The sequence below is a fragment of the Zootoca vivipara genome, chromosome 5 (assembly GCF_965207765.1).
Source record: "Zootoca vivipara chromosome 5, rZooViv2.hap1.1, whole genome shotgun sequence".
Lineage (NCBI taxonomy): Eukaryota > Metazoa > Chordata > Lepidosauria > Squamata > Lacertidae > Zootoca > Zootoca vivipara.
The window spans coordinates 85,594,776-85,613,296 of NC_142588.1; the positions used below are offsets into that span (position 1 = coordinate 85,594,776).

The window sequence follows — 18,521 nt, forward strand, 5'->3', positions numbered from 1 at the left end:
CTGGCAAAATAAATGTCAGGGGAAACCCCAAAAAAACTCAACAATTTTTTGGTGTGTCTTCCTAAAAAAAGCAGCTCAACGATTTTGCAGGTTTCAGTAAAACCCTAGTCTTCCCCCCAAAAATCATGGGAAGTGTAATTGGTAAGGGCACTGAGAGTTGTTAGGAGATGACACCCCCCCCATTTCTCTTCACAGAGCTACAATTCCCAGAATTCCAAGGGAAGAGGCCACTCTGAGAACTGTAGCTCCTTGAGTGAGCTTGCCCTTAACAAAAGCACCTGCACACATAAAATGGTAGCCATTTGAGACGCAAACTCTACCAGAATAAATGGCTTGCTTTGAAAAAAACGAATCTCAATAAGTCCGGCTTTATATTTGGTGGGCAGGGAACTGAAGCAGCAACATGGAAATCAATTTATCTTTACCTCGCCTTTTTGGGGCAGCAGTATCCTATTTAGCACTAATCGCGTGTGCAATATTTATGTCTACATAAATAATTCAGTGGCTAATTAATCCAATTCTTTTATAATTACCTCCTAGAACAGCACAGAGCCTAAATCCCAGCATCTTAATTGCTACTTAATGGAGATATTTATGACACAGATCCTCACAAACGATATAGGAGCTCTCATTTAATTTACACCGGAGCGCCGGAGCGGCAAAACTCCAGATTCGGGTTTCGAATTTCTGGTTATTGGGGGGGGGGGCAGCAGCAATGCAGGGCAGGGGGAGGCGGGCTGGGGTGAGGAGGAAGGTCAGATCTTGTATCAGGAATCTCAACCAGGTGGAGCAATCCAACCCCCTCCCCCCTTTGTACTTGTATTGGACGGAGATGTCTGTACTCACCTTGGCCATCACCTGCAGAGTGGCATCAGTGTGGGTCTGCTGCCTCACAGTGCCCCCTTCTGGCTGGAATCCCAACAATGGCAGCCAGCAGGAAACCCAAAATTATTTCTGCCTGCCATTGCTGCAGATTTTCCAGAAGTTTTTTAATTGGAAATGTTTCCTATGCAGAGAATCACGTGGCTTGCATAAGGTAATTTGCATCAGATATTTTTAGCCTGTTTCAAGAATTTATTTTTTTAAAAAGCTCTTGTCTTTATCGGATCCAACATGTTCATTTCGCTTGTGTTTAGCCAGCAAAGCTAAAGACTTGGAAATGGCCACGCTTGACTGATTTTTACTCACAATTAGGCATCCATTCATTGATGCTAATGCGGCAATTCCCAGATTACCCTGGGAAAAGGGATCGACGGTTAAACCACTCTGAAAATTATAGCTCCAGTGGACTCTCCTACCAATTCTCAGCACCCTTAGCAAACTTCAAATCCAGTGATTCTTCGGGGGGGGGGGAGACTATGACTGTTTAAAGTGGTATGATACAGCTTTAGATTATGGGGCCCAAATTAAATCCTCTCCAATCTGGGGAGGCATGCCTCTTGCTCCACACTCTCAAGGAAGTCAGGCAACCCCATTTTTTGCCTGTGGGAAAATACGTTTGTGCAGTGCTTCGCAAGTGCTGTCAATCAGCTGAGGTAGGGCAGGTGGGCATGGCCAAAGCAGCCTCACCAGCCAATCGGGGAGGCCCATCCCTGCTCTACTGGGCTCTTTAGACTGTGCTTGACCAACCACATCTGCAGGCTGTTGCTTTAGATAGAGGCAGATTTAGGGGAGCATAACCGGTTTGGTCACACTGGGAGCACAGTCTCAGCGGAGCCACAACTGTTAGGTAGAATGGTAGGTGAGAGGTGTCACACCGGGGGGCAATACAGTGGTGCCTCGACTTACGAATTTAATCCGTTCCGAAGGCACCTTCGTAGGTCGAAAAATTCGAAAAGTGCCATTGGAAAGGCGATTTCCCATAGGAATGCATTGGAAACGGGAAAATTTGTAAGTCAAAGCAAACCCATCTAAAAATTCGTAAGTCGAAAAAACCCTATCTAAAACCGCCGTGGTTTCCGTTCAGATGTCGAGAAATTCGTAAGCGTGCAGCCATTTACCCCATTCGTAAGTTGAAAAATTCGGTTGTCGAGTCGTTCGTAAGTCGAGGTACCACTGTAATCCCAAGATCCACTAGTGCTTTAGAACAGGGGTCAGCAAACTTTTTCAGCAGGGAGCCAGTCCACTGTCCCTCAGACCTTGTGGGGGGGACTATATTTTTTAAGGGGGGGGGAGAATGAATTCCTATGCCCCACAAATAACCCAGAGATGCACTTTAAATAAAAGGATAGTAATGATAAAATTACTTCAATTGTAGCTGAATTTTTAAGTTCAGTCCATATATCAAGATTAAGCTATCACAAAGAGGATTAGGGATCTTAGTTAAATAGTAATGTGGCATTATAAAATTGTTATATCATTTATATCAATTTTTGTTTTAACTAAGATTTATTATGAGACGTTTTAATTTAATTTTATGGTTTAGTATTGAATTCTAGAGTTAATGATTTAATTAATATAAGTCTTATTTGTTGAGTCCATATTTTAAATATTTTATATATAATATGTTCGAAAAGCATTGGTCTATTATGCCTAATAAAGGTTTTTGAATTGAAATAAAAGGGCACATTCTACTCCTGTAAAAACACGCTGATTCCCCGGACCGTCCACAGGCCGAATTTAGAAGGCGATTGGGCCGGATCCGGCCCCCCCCAGGCCTTAAGTTTGCCTACCCATGCTTTAGAAGGTCAACCAATAGCTATAAGTCAGAATGACTGTATGTTTAGGTTTAGAGGTGGTATACCCAGCCACCAGCAGGTGGGCAGCAAGAAGCCTATTGCCTTGCCTTTCCTGGCCATGGGCTTCCTTGCCCCTTCAACACCACCTGTTGCAGAAGGTTAGGGCACTCCAGAGCAGAGTGGGAAGGTGAAACAGGGGGTTGCAAGGAGGAGGGTCCTGTTGTTGCTGCTGCTAAAATTAGTCCCCCACCCCATATGGCAGTGGGAGCCTCTGCTGGTTCAGAATCCCTTCCACAAAGGGGAAGGGGAAGAGCAGTACCAGACCCATGCCATTGCATGTCGATGCCCACCTAGGTAAAGGTAAAAGGTAAGGTAAAGGACCCCTGGATGGTTAAGTCCAGTCAAAGGCAACTATGGGATGCAGTGCTCATCTCGCTTCAAGCCGAGGGAGCCGGCGTTTGTCCACAGACAGCTTTCTGGGTCATGTGGGCAGCATGACTAAATCACTTCTGGTGCAACGGAACACCGTGACAGAAACCAGATTGCACGGAAACACCGTTTACCTTCACGCCACCTATTTATCTATTTTCACTGGCGTGCTTTTGAACTGTTAGGTTGGCAGGAGCTGGGGCAGAGCAACGGGAGCTCACTCTATCGCGGGGATTAAAAAGGCCGACCTTCCGATCGGCAAGCCCAGGCGGCTCAGTGATTTAGACCACAGCGCCACCCGTGTCACTGGACTCAGCTACATTAGTAAAAAAAAAATGTTATGGATGCGTTATAAACATGCAACACCAGATGGCAGACATTTTTTTGCATTTTTCCATAGTTTTTTCTTTTGTTATAATGATTTAATTTCAGACTTATTCATAGCGTTCCCCGCCCCCGTGTGTAGATCCACCCCTCCATCATTTCTCTGATAAAAATAGGGACGTCCTATTCCATAACAACAACAACAACAACAACAACAACAACAACAACAACAACAACAACAGTTTTATTATTTATACTCTGCCCATTTCACTGGGTTGCTCCGGTCACTCTGGTCAGCTTCCAACAAATGTAAAAACATAAAACATTTTCTAAAAAACTTCCCTATACAGGATTGCCTTCCGATGGCTTGGGGATTGAATAACTCCAAACATTCCAACATTTATTCAATGAAAATAGAGGCTTCAATGAAAATCCGGGACTGTCCATGGGAAATAGGGACACTTGGAGGGTCTGTGCCCATTCACATACATACGTGTATGACCCAATTTCCACCGGAACTTCCTATTCAATTAAAGAGTAGCCGTTAAAAAAATGCAGCCTCACATTTTAACAATTAAAAATCCCATGGCAATTTCGCACTCAACAATGCCTGATGTTAAGGATTTTCATTATTAAATCTGATTGAATATGATTAAATATGGCCCACGCTTTCCAAAATGGGCTGCGCGATAGATTTAAAACGAACTCATTAGCGGTTAATGCAGCAAAGCTCTTTCTAAATGCTAATGTTTGGCTGCCATTGGCTTGTTAATTAATTTGAAGATTCTGTAATTATCGGAGCTGTCGATTAGCATATGTCTTGCCCTTTTTATTGCCATACGATATTGGTTGGCATGTAAGCATAAGAAATTAAATTATGTGCATAATGGGAAGAGGGCAGCAAACTGACCTCCCGGGGTCTTAAGGTGCAAAGATTTATTCTCCCTCCCACTGTCGGGCCACGTTCGAGTTCTTGAGAAAAAACTTTCCCCGTCTTTTGCCCTGGTGTGAATTGCCTTGGAACACAAACTCGCCTGAGGACTCCTGAGTGTAAGTGGATCCATCTTCTCAGCAACCTCTGCAAAGGGAGGCTACTGAAAACCTTGTGTTTTGTCCCCAGACTTGTTTCCCTTGTGTTTCCCACCCTAACTAGTTACATCACTGATGTCTGGGCTCCCCAAACAGGTGGGCTGCCTTGCCAAGGACCTCTGGTCCTTAGACTGGAGAAGGCCATCGCTCAGTGACAGAACATCTTGTTTGCATCTTAATGTTATTGCACCATTGCCCTGCTTTCAGGCTTCCCATAGGCACCCTGTGAGAATCGGATGCTGATTTTGGTGGGTGGCTAGTCTAAGCCACCAAATTGTTGTTGTTGTTACTGTTGTACATTCCAGCCATGCAAATTTCAGGTGCTTCTACACACAGACACTCCCCACACCACCTCTTTATCTTCCATCCCAGAATGCATTATCACAGTTCAAGGACACGTCCGTTCCAGGCCAAAGCACTCAAGGATACATCGTGGGACCAGTGAGTGGTGTGTCCTGAGAAGAGAGGGGGTGTGGCCCACGAGAATCCCAAGGACAATCTGGTAGCCCTGGCAGTCTGGATAAGCCACGCCTCCCCTGTTTGAAGTTTCCTGCCCGTTCTACAATATCCCTAAAAGGTAAAGGTAAAGGGACCCCTGACCATTAGGTCCAGTCGTGACCGACTCTGGGGTTGCGCACTCATCTTGCATTATTGGCCGAGGGAGCAGGCGTATAGCTTCCAGGTCATGTGGCCAGCATGACAAAGCCGCTTCTGGCAAACCAGAGCAGCACATGGAAATGCCGCTTACCTTCCCGCTATAGCGATTCCTATTTATCTACTTGCGTTTTGACATGCTTTCGAACTGCTAGGTTGGCAGAAGCTGGGACCAAGCAACGGGAGCTCACCCCGTCACAGGGATTTGAGCCGCCGACCTTCTGATCAGCAAGCCCTAGGCTCAGTGGTTATCCCTAGAATCCAAAGTTCTGGTTACAGGTAGGTAGCCGAAGAAGTGTGCATGCACACGAAAGCTCATACCAAAATAAAAACTTAGTTGGTCTTTAAGGTGCTACTGAAGGAATTTTTTAATTTCCTAGAATCCAACAAATTGTAGGGCTTGAAGGGACCCCAAGAGTCATTGAGTCCAAACTCCTGTAATAACACATTCATCACAGCTAAAAAAAAAATCCCAGATGCATGGTGAGCTAACCTGTGTTAAAAAAACTTCCAATGGAGGCCCACCACCTTCTGAGGAAATCCGTGCCATTGTTGAACAGCTCTTATTGTCAGAAAATTCTTCCTAATGTTTAGTCGGAATCTCCTCTCTCATAATTTGGATCACTGGTTCAGGTCCTACCCTCTGGAGCAGCAGAAAACAAGCTTGCTCCTTATTTCATGCGACAGACCTGCACATATTTGAAGATGGTTATCAGGTATGGAAGTGAGAGCTGGACCATAAAGAAGGCTGATCGCCGAAGAATTGATGCTTTTGAATTGTGGTGCTGGAGGAGACTCTTGAGAGTCCCATGGACTGCTAGAAGATCAAACCTATCCATTCTGAAGGAAATCAGCCCCGAGTGCTCACTGGAAGGACAAATCGTGAAGCTGAGGCTCCAATACTCTGGCCACCTCATGAGAAGAGAAGAATCCTTGGAAAAGACCCTGATGTTGGGAAAGATGGAGAGCACTAGGAGAAGGGGACGACAGAGGACGAGATGGTTGGACAGTGTTCTCGAAGCTACCAACATGAGTTTGACCAAACTGCGGAAGGCAGTGGAAGGCAGGAGTGCCTGGCGTGCTCTGGTCCATGGGGTCACAAAGAGTCGGACACGACTCTACGACTAAACAACAACAACATCAGGTCACCTCGCAGCCTTCTCTAAACATACCCCGTTATGGTGATTAAGAACTCAGCATAAGTTCATAGAGAAATGCGTCTTTCTCTCTTTTTCTGTATCTCCATGGCTGTATCAGATACAGATCCTGGCTGCCTCATTTATCCTCAGCAACAATTTATTTCTCTCCTCCACAAGTCTCTGAACACAACTGTCCGATCTAGATCCACGTCACTGTCTTCCGTTTCCATGACAAGAAGCGTGTTTGTCATCAACAGGTGTTTTTTTTTTTCCACTAGTATGAGACTCACAATTGTATTCATCCAAGTCGTGATTCACTTGAAAGCTGGCAGTGCTGGAACAAGAACAGCAAACGTGCTGAGGTTACATTAAAACACATTCTCGCCCATTTGTGGGAGATGTGACTCTCTCACATATGGCCCATTCAAAATGTGACAGTAGCTGGCCACTCTCTTGAAATCCAGGCCAGTCACATGCAAAATGAGCAGAGGGGAAGAGGGAGAGATTTAAGGAGGGGATACACATGGAATAGCCATGCCCTTTCCATGCTGTCCTTCCTCACAGTCGTGTCTTTCAACATCACTTTTCTAATCAGTTAAGACAGACTATCATAACCTCCAACATTTCTCAATAAAATATAAAACATTTTTTTAAAAAACTTCCGCATACAGGGCTGCCTTCAGATGTCTTCTAGAGGTTCTAACTTACTTATCTCCTTGGCCTGGAGGTCACATAACATCCTACCCTGTGATGGAAATAGGGACTTCCTCCCATACCCTCCAACATTTCTCCAATGAAAATAGGGATGTCCTAAGAAAAAGTGGGACATTCCAGGATCAAATAATAGAATCAAAGAGTTGGAAGAGACCCCAAGGGCCATCCAGTCCAACCCCCTGCCAAGCAGGAAACACCACCAAAGCATTCTTGACATATGCCTGTCAAGCCTCTGCTTAAAGACCTCCAAAGAAGGAGACTCCACCACACTCCTTGGGAGCAAATTCTACTGCCGAACAGCTCTTACTGTCAGGAAGTTCTTCCTAATGTTTAGGTGGAATCTTCTTTCTTGTAGTTTGAATCCATTGCTCCGTGTCCGCTTCTCTGGAGCAGCAGAAAACGATCTCTCTCCCTCCTCTATATGACATCCTTTTATATATTTGAACACGGCTATCATATCACCCCTTAACCTTCTCTTCTCCAAGCTAAACATACCCAGCTCCCTAAGCCGTTCCTCATAAGGCATTGTTTCCAGGCCTTTGACCATTTCGGTTGCCCTCTTCTGGACACGTTCCAGCTTGTCAGTATCCTTCTTGAACTGTGGTGCCCAGAACTGGACACAGTACTCCAGGTGAGGTCTGACCAGAGCAGAATAGATCAAGGTACTATTACTTCCCTTGATCTAGATGCTATACTCCTATTGATGCAGCCCAGAATTGCATTGGCTTTTTTAGCTGCTGCATCACACTGCTGACTCATGTCACATTTGTGGTCTACCAAGACTCCTAGATCCTTTTCACATGTATTGCTCTCAAGCCAGATGTCACCCATCCTGTATTTGTGCCTTTCATTGTTTTTGCCCAAGTGTAGTACTTTGCATTTCCCCCTGTTAAAATTCATCTTGTTTGCTTTGGCCCAGTTGTCTAATCTGTTAAAGTCATTCTGAAGTGTGATTCTGTCCTCTGGGGTATTAGCCACCCCTCCTAATTTGGTGTCATCTGCAAACTTGCTCAGGATGCCCTCAAGCCCATCATCCAAGTCAGCGTTTCTCAACCGCTGTTCCGCGGCACACTAGTGTGCCGCGAGACGCTGGCTGGTGTGCCGCGACGTGCGGCGACGAGAAGGGCAATTTGCATTGTCATGTGCCTGGCGGCTGCCAATAAACAACACTGACCCGCCGGAAAGGAAGCCGGCCGGGTCACGACGCGGGGCGAGCACAGCTCTCGACAGCCACCACCACGGGAGGGTGGTTTTAGACAAACTTAAAGAAGCTGGCTGGATGAGCTCAACCTGAAACTTGCTGAGCAAAGGATTGTGCTGGCAGAGAAATCAGCGGCTTGTGAAGCCTTATTACAGGAGATTGCAACCAACACAGCAATTGGCAAGTGTTTCTTACAGTCATAATTATATAGTCAATATAGGGCGGCACAGAGTTAATTTTTTTAACTTTTTTAATGGTGGTGTGCCTCGTGATTTTTTTCATGGAACAAGTGTGCCTTGGCCCAAAAAAGGTTGAGAAACACTGATCCAAGTCATTGATAAAGATGTTGAATAAGACTGGGCCCAAGACAGAACCCTGTGGCACCCCACTAGTCACTTCTCTCCAGGATGAAGAGGAGCCATTGATGAGCACCCTTTGGGTTCGGTCAGCCAGCCAGTTACAAATCCACTGAATGGTAGCATTGTCTAGCCCGCATTTTACCAGCTTCTTTACAAGAATATCATGGGGCACCTTGTCAAAGGCCTTGCTGAAATCAAGATAGGCTACATCCACAGCGTTCCCTTCATCTACCAGGCTTGTAATTCTGACAAAAAATGAGATCAGATTAGTCTGACATGACTTATTTTTCAGAAACCCATGCTGACTTTTAGTCAGAAAATGGGATGGCTTCTGCAAATCTGGGACTGTTCCTGGTCTGGAATAATGGAAGTGGGAGGCATTTGTTTTGTTACTCCGGAGGATCCAGTTCAAATTAAAAGCAAGTGGGACTTCAGCTAAACAGTAAGAAGAGTCTCCTGGTGATACAGTATGTTCAACAGTGGGACAGACTGCCTCAGAAGATGGACTCTCCTCCATTAGAGGTTTTCAAGCAGATGTTTGGTGGCTGCTTATCGAGGTGGCTGTACAATGGATTTTCTGCATTGCCAGGCGGTTGGGCTGGATGAGCTTTGAGGCCCTTCCAGCTCTAAGGCTACACCTGCACTGTGCATTTGAGGCATTGTGATATCACTTTTAACAGCCACGGCTTCCACAAAGACGCCTGGGTAATGTAGTTTGGTAAGGATACTGAGAGTTGCTAGGAGTCCCTCTTCCCCTCACAAGAGCTAGAATTCAGATTTCATTATCACACCACTCTGGGAATTGTAGTTCTGGGACGAGAGCAGGAGTCTCCTAACACCTCTTTAGTTGGGCCTTCACACACACACACACACACACACACACACACACACACACACACACACACCTACCTTAGCCTTTTGAAAAGCTTTGGAAGTAAAACTGCATCAACTTGCAAAGTAATGAAGCACAAGTGATTATTACATGCCTAGTGACATCCAAAAAGCCACCTTTGCCGAAATATTATCGTCAGATCGTTAAAAAGATGAGCGGAGGCAACATTTCAGAAGAATCACATCAGCAGCTTTAGAAGAAGAAAGAGTCCGCTAATCATCTCTGGAGACTTGAACTGAGATGAAATGCGGCAAGATGAAGTTTTAAGCACGATTCGAAAGGTGGTACGGCCTTTGCCACCTTCTCACTAAGAGAGAAGCCAAATAATGTGTACACATATGGCGATGATCTTGTAAGCGGCTTACAAGAACCTTGACTTGTGCTTTTAAAGCAGAAAATTGGAGGGGAGGGGGGGAGAGATCCTTGGGTGCTATTAAACTGGGTTAAATTAGCTGCTCCTGTGCTAGATTTAGTTCCTGTCTGATCTCCAGGAGCAAAACAGGAGCTCCAGCCGATGAAGCATCTGTGACAAAAGCTTAACGAGTTAGGCAACTGGAGTTAAAATGCCATCCATTGACTTATTTACTAAAGCGCCAGCTAAACTGCCACAGGGGCACAGCAAAAGAACCATATGCCAGGAGCACAATTCTAGCGGTATTAAGTCCTGTGGAAACTTAAGGCTTCAGTTCTACCCTAACAGGGTAGCCATAGAGGGGGCACAGTAAACCGCAACCAGAAACCTAGATTAACCCCCTCCCTTTTTAGAGACAGGGTAATGTATAGTTTATGAATATATAGTTTTACAGTGGTTGTTGTAGGCTTTTGTGTCTTGAGAGTGTGCCCAAGAGTGGAGGAAGTGGGTGCTTTGGGGGTGGACCGCCCTGGGGGTGACAAAATGCCGGGCGGCACTCACCGCAGGGCCTGCAGCGTACCTGAGTCACACGTCTCCTGGGAGACTCGGTGGCTTGGGCGCCCGCAGGCTCCGCGCTGCCCCAAACAGTCTGACTGCTGCCTCCCCCTCAGCTGTAGGGCAGCTGAGTGGGAGAAGGCAGGCAGACTCCTTGGAGGCCCCGCAGAGCATCCTGCCCCAGCTGGCCCTATCCCGTGGGCGGCTGGCTCCGCCCCTGGGCGCAGGGCACGGCCGCCACCCCAGGCATCTGATTGGCTTGCTTTGCCACTGAGCGCGCCTCCAGGGTTGAAGTCAAAAGTGCTGTGCTAGCAGCATCTTCAAACTTAAAAATGGAAAACGTAATGCTGGTGGTCAATAAGAGGTTTAAAGACTCTCTCAAGGCAGTTTTTTTTAAAAAATTTTGTATACACACCGACAACTGAGAAACACTGGCCTGCGAGTCCTCCAATTGCAGAACATCCTTTACCAAAGGTGTCATGGGCTTTGAAGACACTCAAACTCAGGGTGCAAGGTAGAAACGTGCTAAGAGGAAGGCACGCTTGGCAAACCCTCTCTGCGATCCGCTCCCATCCGGAAACCAATGTCCCCACAGTGGAAGGACATATGGATCCAGAATTGGTCTCCAGTCACTTATGGACTCACTGTTAAAATTGTTCATGGAAGACAATCTTACTTAGCTATGAGTGATTGCCAAAGCAGCAGCTAGCAGCATCGAAATGACTTCTCTGGAGTACAAGCCTGGGCAGGGTATATGGAAGTCCTGGGCCGCCCAGACCTCTCAGCCTTGCTGATGTGTTTCAAAGGAAGGCAGAGCAATATGTTTTGCACCCGAGTTGCCAGAAAGAAGCGTACAAAGCACTATCCAACTATCTTAGGGACTCTCCTCCAGTTTTACTCCTTAGTCTTTTCTTCTCCTGAAGATATCCCACAAGGATGACCAGTGGTAAAGTCAGTTTCAGGTCACAAAGTCATAGAGCATTGGCTCAAACTCACGAGTAGGATTCAGTTTTAGGTTATACAACACAGCACATAAGCTAACTGTAAGGATAAGTCAAGCTACGTTTCAGCTTTTTGGTGAAAACTAGATCAGCTTTCAAACTGATTGCAAGTTGCAACTTTCACTTAACGAACCTGTGAGTTCATCTGCAGTGTAGGCTTGGTTTAAGGTTATCATATCCCTGTTTAAAGTTATTGAGTGCTTGTTTTTGTGTTGATTTATTACAATTCTATTTTGGAATTGCCATTTACTGCTTTGCTTTCTGTGATGGGAAAGCTGCCCAGAGGGCATTTGTGTTGGACGGTTTGGAATACCATAATTTTTTACAAAATGTAAGTGAAACTGAATGTGAAGAGACCATATAGCCAGCATCGTATCAAAATATATTTTATTCTGGACCTCTTTCAGATCTGATTCAAATTACACTTGTCAGAGCAATACAATGCAAAGGGGGGAACTGCAACAGAAAAAAAAATGTGCCTAGAAACAGTTTAAGAAAAGGGCTTTTGAGAAGACAAAATCATTGTGATGTGGAACCAAAGTACATCATAAAAGGTGTAATTAACATGGGTCCAGGACAGTATAGAACATCTATATCAGTCTTCTTTAGACAATAAATCATGAAAACTGAACAATAAAAAGTCTTTCTGAACAAGTAAAAAAAAGAAAGAAAAACCTGTCACATGGGCTGGTTTTACACTTGTACAACATTTGTAAATTTAACTGGATATATAACTGAAGAAGTGATGAAGACTTTTTTTTTATTATCCAGTGCTATAGGTAGGCTCACAGAAGTAGACCCAAAATATTAGCAACTCCAAATCGGAACCTTTTTTTTTTTTGTCTTTTTTTTTTTACAACTACAATGTCAAAGTCAGGAGAGAGAATAGTAGAAGGAAACGAAGAGTTTACTTTTGTATTATAGGTGACTGATTGACTTCCCACGGCCTGTCGAGAGAAACGGTTATCGCAAAGCGCACAGGAGAAGCAACCACAAAACAAGTGTTTGACTTCCTGAATTCATCCACAAATGCAAGAAACAAACCCAAAATTAAAACTATAGGAGCACATTCAGGCTTGGCCACAATGTTGGGACTGACCAACTTTGCATCATTGAACCCAGCTGTTTTAAAGATCCTGTGTCAGTTCACCTTACAGGATATCCCTGTCGTAGCTTCAAGAGTCTTCTTCCTCAAGACTAAAGGCTCCCGATATCAAACCTTTGCTGCTGTCCCCCAAACCGAGAGGCTTATCCAGAAAACGACTCCAGTTTGGCTCATGTGCATGAATCCCGAAAGGTAGGAAGCCAGCAAAGGTGGTACCTATTAAAGGGTTTTTATTTCCAAAAAACAAAACTCAGCATGGAAAGGAGGAACCACGCAGGCTTTGACAAATTGGAGGGGTGGGGACGGGGGCTGTCTGTGCATTGAATACACACCCACCTCCATTTAGATCCGAAGTATGGATATTCTCTCTCGCTGTCTTGGTATCCATATGCCATAATGCTGCCCCCTTTCTACCAATTCTGGAAGTAATTACTAAATTAAGCCAAATGACTACGGCAGACAGCCATTTCCAGATTTCCTTGCTCAGCTTGTGTGGTTTTTCGGCTCGCTGCTTCTGAAAGGTCAACCTTTGCAGCAAGTTCGTTCTCACCTACAGTCGGGGGTGGGGGTGGGGTCAGTGGTCTCCTGCCATTTTCCCTTTGGAAAATCAGCAGGAATTGCGGAATGGATCCTCTCTATTTTGCAACGTTTCTTGCACGCGCCCCTCGCAGAAGGGGTTTAGATGCATTCATGTATCAGTTGCAGTAGTGAGAAACACAAAAACAAAAAACCCATACCGCCCAATTTCAGAAATACATTTAGGGCTGCAGACCCTCGAGAGCAAATTTAGAATACTAGGGCAATGCATATGTTAAAGCCAAACAAAATAACGGTACCGGCCTGGTGGGGACTTTGGGTTGTTTATTTTTCTTGTCGGCCAACAAAATTATCTTTGCTTTTAGAATATGCTGTGACCAATTTAAGTCCCCGTCATATTCTCTGCCAGCAGGACACTTTAATGATGCAACCCAGCAAAGATGGATCTGTTTTTAGCCAAAGCCTCACAGATGTGTACCTACAAGGCTTGCTGTTGAGACTGAGTCTACAGTATAGCCATCGTTATGATGGTTTGGCTGAAACTTGCCAGGCATTCTGTCACCCACACAATGCTTATCAAAACCATGCTCCAAACTTTCCCTCTTAACACATGGTAGAAAATGCCAGTCAGATGCAAAAGCCGGAGCACTCACTGTTCCCAACCCTACCCCTGCGGAAAGCCACCTAATTAAGACTTTTAATTTGATTTTGACCTGTTTTTAGGAGGTAATTTAATTGTGGTTTGATTTTATACCAATGTTATATATCTGATGTTAGCCGCCCTGAGCCCGACTTCGGCCGCAGAGGGCAGGATATGAAATAAAGGTTTTATTATTAATAATACTAAATAATAATAATTGCATTAACTTGGGAAGTTTATTTCTAAAAATGACTTTCCATGACCACTGATGGTCAGGATGCCCCTCTATAGATGTTCCTGCAAGAGATGCCCTAAAAGTCGATTTCGGGGAAAGAGTATAGAGCGCCATGGCAAATGCATCTCTTCTGTAAACGCACACCACCGTTAATGAGTGAAAGACAGGGTTGGGAGGCGCCAATGTCTGGGGGCTGACCTCAATAGGTCCAGGTGGTGTAGATTTCCCTCCCTGGAATTCCTGTATAGAACCATTGGCACTTGAGAAGTTCCTTCTAATCATATCGCGCCGCGCCCCCCCCCCCCCCCGGTCAAATGCCATCTTTTACATGCCCATCTCATGCTGAAGACGAGAACCTGGTTCAGAACTGGAGCAGCATTGTGGCACATCGATAAAAAAGGACAGCAGCAAAAGCACAGGCAACTTCAGGGCTGGGGTTCACGCAGCCCACGCCTGCAAGAGACCACAGCCAGGTGACGAGGGCTCTTTTCCCTGCCCTCGTGGTCTTATCGCAAAAACACCTGTGCCAGTAGCTGGTTTTCAAAAGCAGCTTGCACTGGGGGATTTAGTGAGATGGAGAGGCTGCATGTCAAGAAAGGTGGCGGGGGGGGGGTGGTGTTGGGAAGGCTCATGGGACAAACCTATCTGATAAATTTTATTCTCTGAAGTGCAGCCCGGGGCGTCTACAGTCTTGCGGAACCTACTGCGTACTCTCGACTGTCACAACTTCAGTGGGAATAAGCGCATAGCACTCGGGGGGGGGGAGTTTGCAGCTCGGGTGTTTTGGCCCACGACAATAACGCTCCCCCCTCTTGAGTTGTGCGTGGCTTTGGAGTTTGGGATCCGGCCCACGTTATCTCGAGAGAGAGAGCGGCTGAGCATCTGGCGCCCCACACATGTATATATATACACACACACACACACAACTAAACAACGACCTTGACTTGTGTTAGAAGCAATAGCAGGGAGGGGAGAAGGGGGAATCAGCCCAGGATTTGGTGATAATGAAGCTTCGGTAATGTCTGCATGCTGTCTCGCACATAGGTGGTTAGAATCAAATCACAAAACAAACAGGAAAAAAACCAAAACGGAAAGAAAAGCAGCTAAACGGTCGCAAAACCAGAAATGTGGACGTCGCTGGGGAATCTTGCAGCTGTGTCAAAAGAGTTCCAACACCATCATTGTTTTTATACAGTTTTTAAAGTCCGCTGAAATATCCGTTCAACAACTTGTATGAAAAATGAACAGACTGTCCATATCAAAATACAAAAGTATTATCAAGAATCACCTCTGACTTCTTCTTTTTTTTTAAGATTTAAGTTCAGTGCAATTGACATTTGCGTTGCTAAAGGGGAAAAAGGGGTGGGGTGGGGAGCCGTTTAAATATATTCAAAACAAAAATCCCCAAACACATTTGTGTCTATTTCTGGGAGCACAGTTTAAAATTATTGCACAGATTTTTTATTTTATTCCATTTTACATTTTTTAAAACTTTTTTTTAAAAATTATTTTAATAGTGACAGAGGTCAGCAAACAGTCCTGGACCTCCAGCAATAAAAAGCACACCAAAAAAAATGTTTCAAGTGCCAGATATTCAACAGGTTAAGAGTTTCTTACATATCAAAATTCACAGGGAAATTGTTTCTGAACATCTTGAGCCTATTCCCAAACCATACAAACAGCTGGTAGAGAGCCGTATCAGGTGACTTGACTGCCCTTGTGGGTATAAATCTTCCTTTTGCTTGTTTTGCATTAAGGTAACAGCTCCCCCATTAGTAATAGCTGATGTGTTGTTTGTGTGTATTAAAAGTAGGCTAAAATGGTTGCCATGCCGTGTAAGGCTGAGCTGGACTCCCAACTGCCTTGAAACGTGGTTTCGTGTGCACAGAAATCAACGCTAAAAAGTCCAAAGCGTTCTCAGTTAAAAAGAAGAGACAAACAAGAATGACTCCTCTGCATTAGGGTCAATCTGCAACGAGCTATATAAAGCAAAAGTGGGGGGACCTGTGGCTGTCCAGATGCTGCTGGGACTCCAACTCCCATCAGCCCCCAACAAGCACGGCTAATGGTTATGGATGATGGGAGTTGTAGTCCAGATCTGCAGGTTTCCCCACCGCGGCTGTCTAGGGCAGAGTTGCAAAGAAAATGGGGTTTAGTTAGCAAGGGGCAAGCAGCAGAGAGGTTGGGCCGGTTGAAGCGGACTCCAGGGAGAGGAGGGGGAAATTCGCTTTTAAAAAGGGGCGGGGTGGGGAATTGCATGAAAACACTGCGCATCAGTAGTACAGTACTGGTGGAAAAATCTGCTTTCACGCCACTCTTTTCACAAAGCAAGGGCGTTGTGGCTACTGGTGTTTTTTTGCTTTACTCAAATATGTGAGCGGAGAGCAGTTCTGCCACGGCCACCTCTCGCTGCAAGGAAAGGAAAAGCAACGCTTGAGATAAGAAACACCACTATTAGTAGTGGTTGCATTTTTGCGTTGGAGTTTGTGGGGGATTTGGGGGGGGGGGGAAATGTCGCAAGCCCATATGGAAATTATGGAATGGAAGCAGCAGGGCGAGATCCATGCCTCTGATAGAAGTCAAATTGCTTCATCTTGAAATAAATCGTGAAACAATTCTCAGATTCCACCCTCTTCCTCCACCCCACCCCCTTTCCTTTCAGATCTAAAAGGGGCCACTTTCGACAAGAATGGTTCGGCACAGGCATAAAAACTTCTCTCCGACACATTTTGGATGGACAAAAATCTCCAGTAGGACACTTCCGTGAGCAAGCAAACGGCTTACCTTGTCCCAGTATTAGCAATGAGGTGGCAAATACATTTCTGTAGTTTTTAAAACAACAATAATAAAACATTTAAAAAGGAAAAAAAAGTGTGTGCATGTGTCTTGTGTTGCACACCTACTCACCCACCCCGAACTCAAAATACTTCTAATTAATTAGGACTTTGGTGACACTAGACATCTGAGAAGGAACGGGCAAAGAGTTGCCCGGATGTTGTAGCGGGGGGGGGGGGGGGAGAACTTGCCCAGGTGAATTTGAGTGCAAACTGAACAATCTGTTTCCCCTCACATTTCTTTCCTCCTTCACAGCAGTTGCGCAGTTAGGGCTCTAAGACTATAGCAATGGGTTCAAAGAAACTGTCAAGCTACAGCTACAACAAAAGCTTAATTAGTCCTGTGCTGATGTTCTGGAATGTCCATGCATTGATGGAACCAGGACTGGTGCAGTCTAGAGCCACTCCTTGCAGATACACCACGGCTGTGTCTGTGTGTGCAGGTCCCTATGCAAATATAAAACGTAACACACAAACTTCAGGCGGGGGCAAATGGCACAACCCTGATCCCTCCACTATGGGGATGTGTTCCAAACACCAGTGTGTGTGTGTGTGTGTGTGTGTGTGTGTGTGTGTGCATAAACACACACCTGCACTTTCTTAATGGAAACAAAAAATAAAAATAAAATAATGTACCCTTTGATGTTTGCCTGAAATGTCTCAAGTAAGGAACGACTGCTTTTTGGAACACACTTTTATAGATATATTTATCTCTAAAGGCCAAGCCACCCCGGCCCCCTGGCCTGTGAGCCCGTGACTAAATGGATCTTGCATCGATGTAAAGGAATGTCAAACTTAAAAATGTTCCAAGAGGTTCTGCTTTGCGCTTCCTTGCCTCCCTGCCTAAGCTGTGGACAGGGAACCACGCCGCCTTCGAGGTGTCCCTACACCTTTAAAATAACGCATTCGGAAAGGACAGCTGCAAAACGTTACACGCACACACCCTCCCCAATTCTGAGCAAAAATAAGGGGGCAGGGGGTGTTAAAAAGCAATGTACACAAAAACTGCTCATCAGCTACGAAGAAAGGAAGCCAAAGAAGAAAGAAGGATGGAGGGGAGACGATGGGGGAATTCCATTTTTTAAAACCTTGAAGAAGGGAGGGGATGCAGAACGGGGGGGGGGGGGGTAAGGAAGGCGGGAGGCAGCCACCTGTAACCTTTCCCAATTTGGTACACAAAATGAGCTGCTCCTCTACGGTTACATCTCTCTCTCTCTGTTTCTCTTCCTGTTTAGTTTAGTTTATTGCTTTTCCATTTTCAAAGATGCTCACGTTGTTTTGGGGTGGGGGTGGGGGTGGGGTGGGGGCACAGCAGATTCCAGCACTTGGTGAACAGGCTTCACAAGCTGTGAAAAAAACAAAAAAAACAAAACCCAACAACCTCTTGTCGTCTTCTTCAGGGTGTTAATCGTTTGTCGTGTGTCTTGTCTGTTTTCGCTTTTTTTTTAATACACAGTATATGTATATAATTATTTCTTGGGTTTGGCTGTAGTGGAACTGGCCATGGTTCAATTGGGACTATAGCAGTACATGGGTCAAGGGGACAGTCATTTTGGCTATGTACACATTCATAGTCGGTCCATGGCTTCCAACTAATAGCGCTATTTCCGTAGGTCTAGTACACAAACCTGCAAAGGGGGAGGAGAGAAGGGGTGGGAGAAAGTGGGGCGTTTAGAAGTCTATGAAACAACGGACTCATCCACAAGAATATACATTACTTCTTAAGAGCATCAGTTGCATACAAGAGAGAAGAGGCCTATTGTTGCCTTCCACAGATAGGATA

The 18,521-nt window shown here is 45.3% G+C and overlaps 1 protein-coding gene across 7 annotated transcripts in view; it reads right to left on the reverse strand.

The window, feature by feature from the left end:
• Nucleotides 1-11,757: 11,757 nt before the first annotated feature.
• TBL1XR1 (TBL1X/Y related 1) overlaps nt 11,758-18,521 on the reverse strand; it is a 158,570-nt gene continuing 151,806 nt past the window's right edge. For 6 of the 7 annotated variants that reach the window (XM_035133426.3, XM_035133425.3, XM_088669206.1 and 3 more), the window contains exon 16: nt 15,086-18,366. In XM_035133426.3, coding sequence (XP_034989317.1) covers nt 18,340-18,366 — 27 coding nt within the window. In that variant the 3' untranslated portion in view covers nt 15,086-18,339. Of the gene's footprint in view, nt 18,367-18,521 lie in introns of all 7 variants that reach the window. The other variant, XM_035133424.3, reaches the window with a different exon arrangement.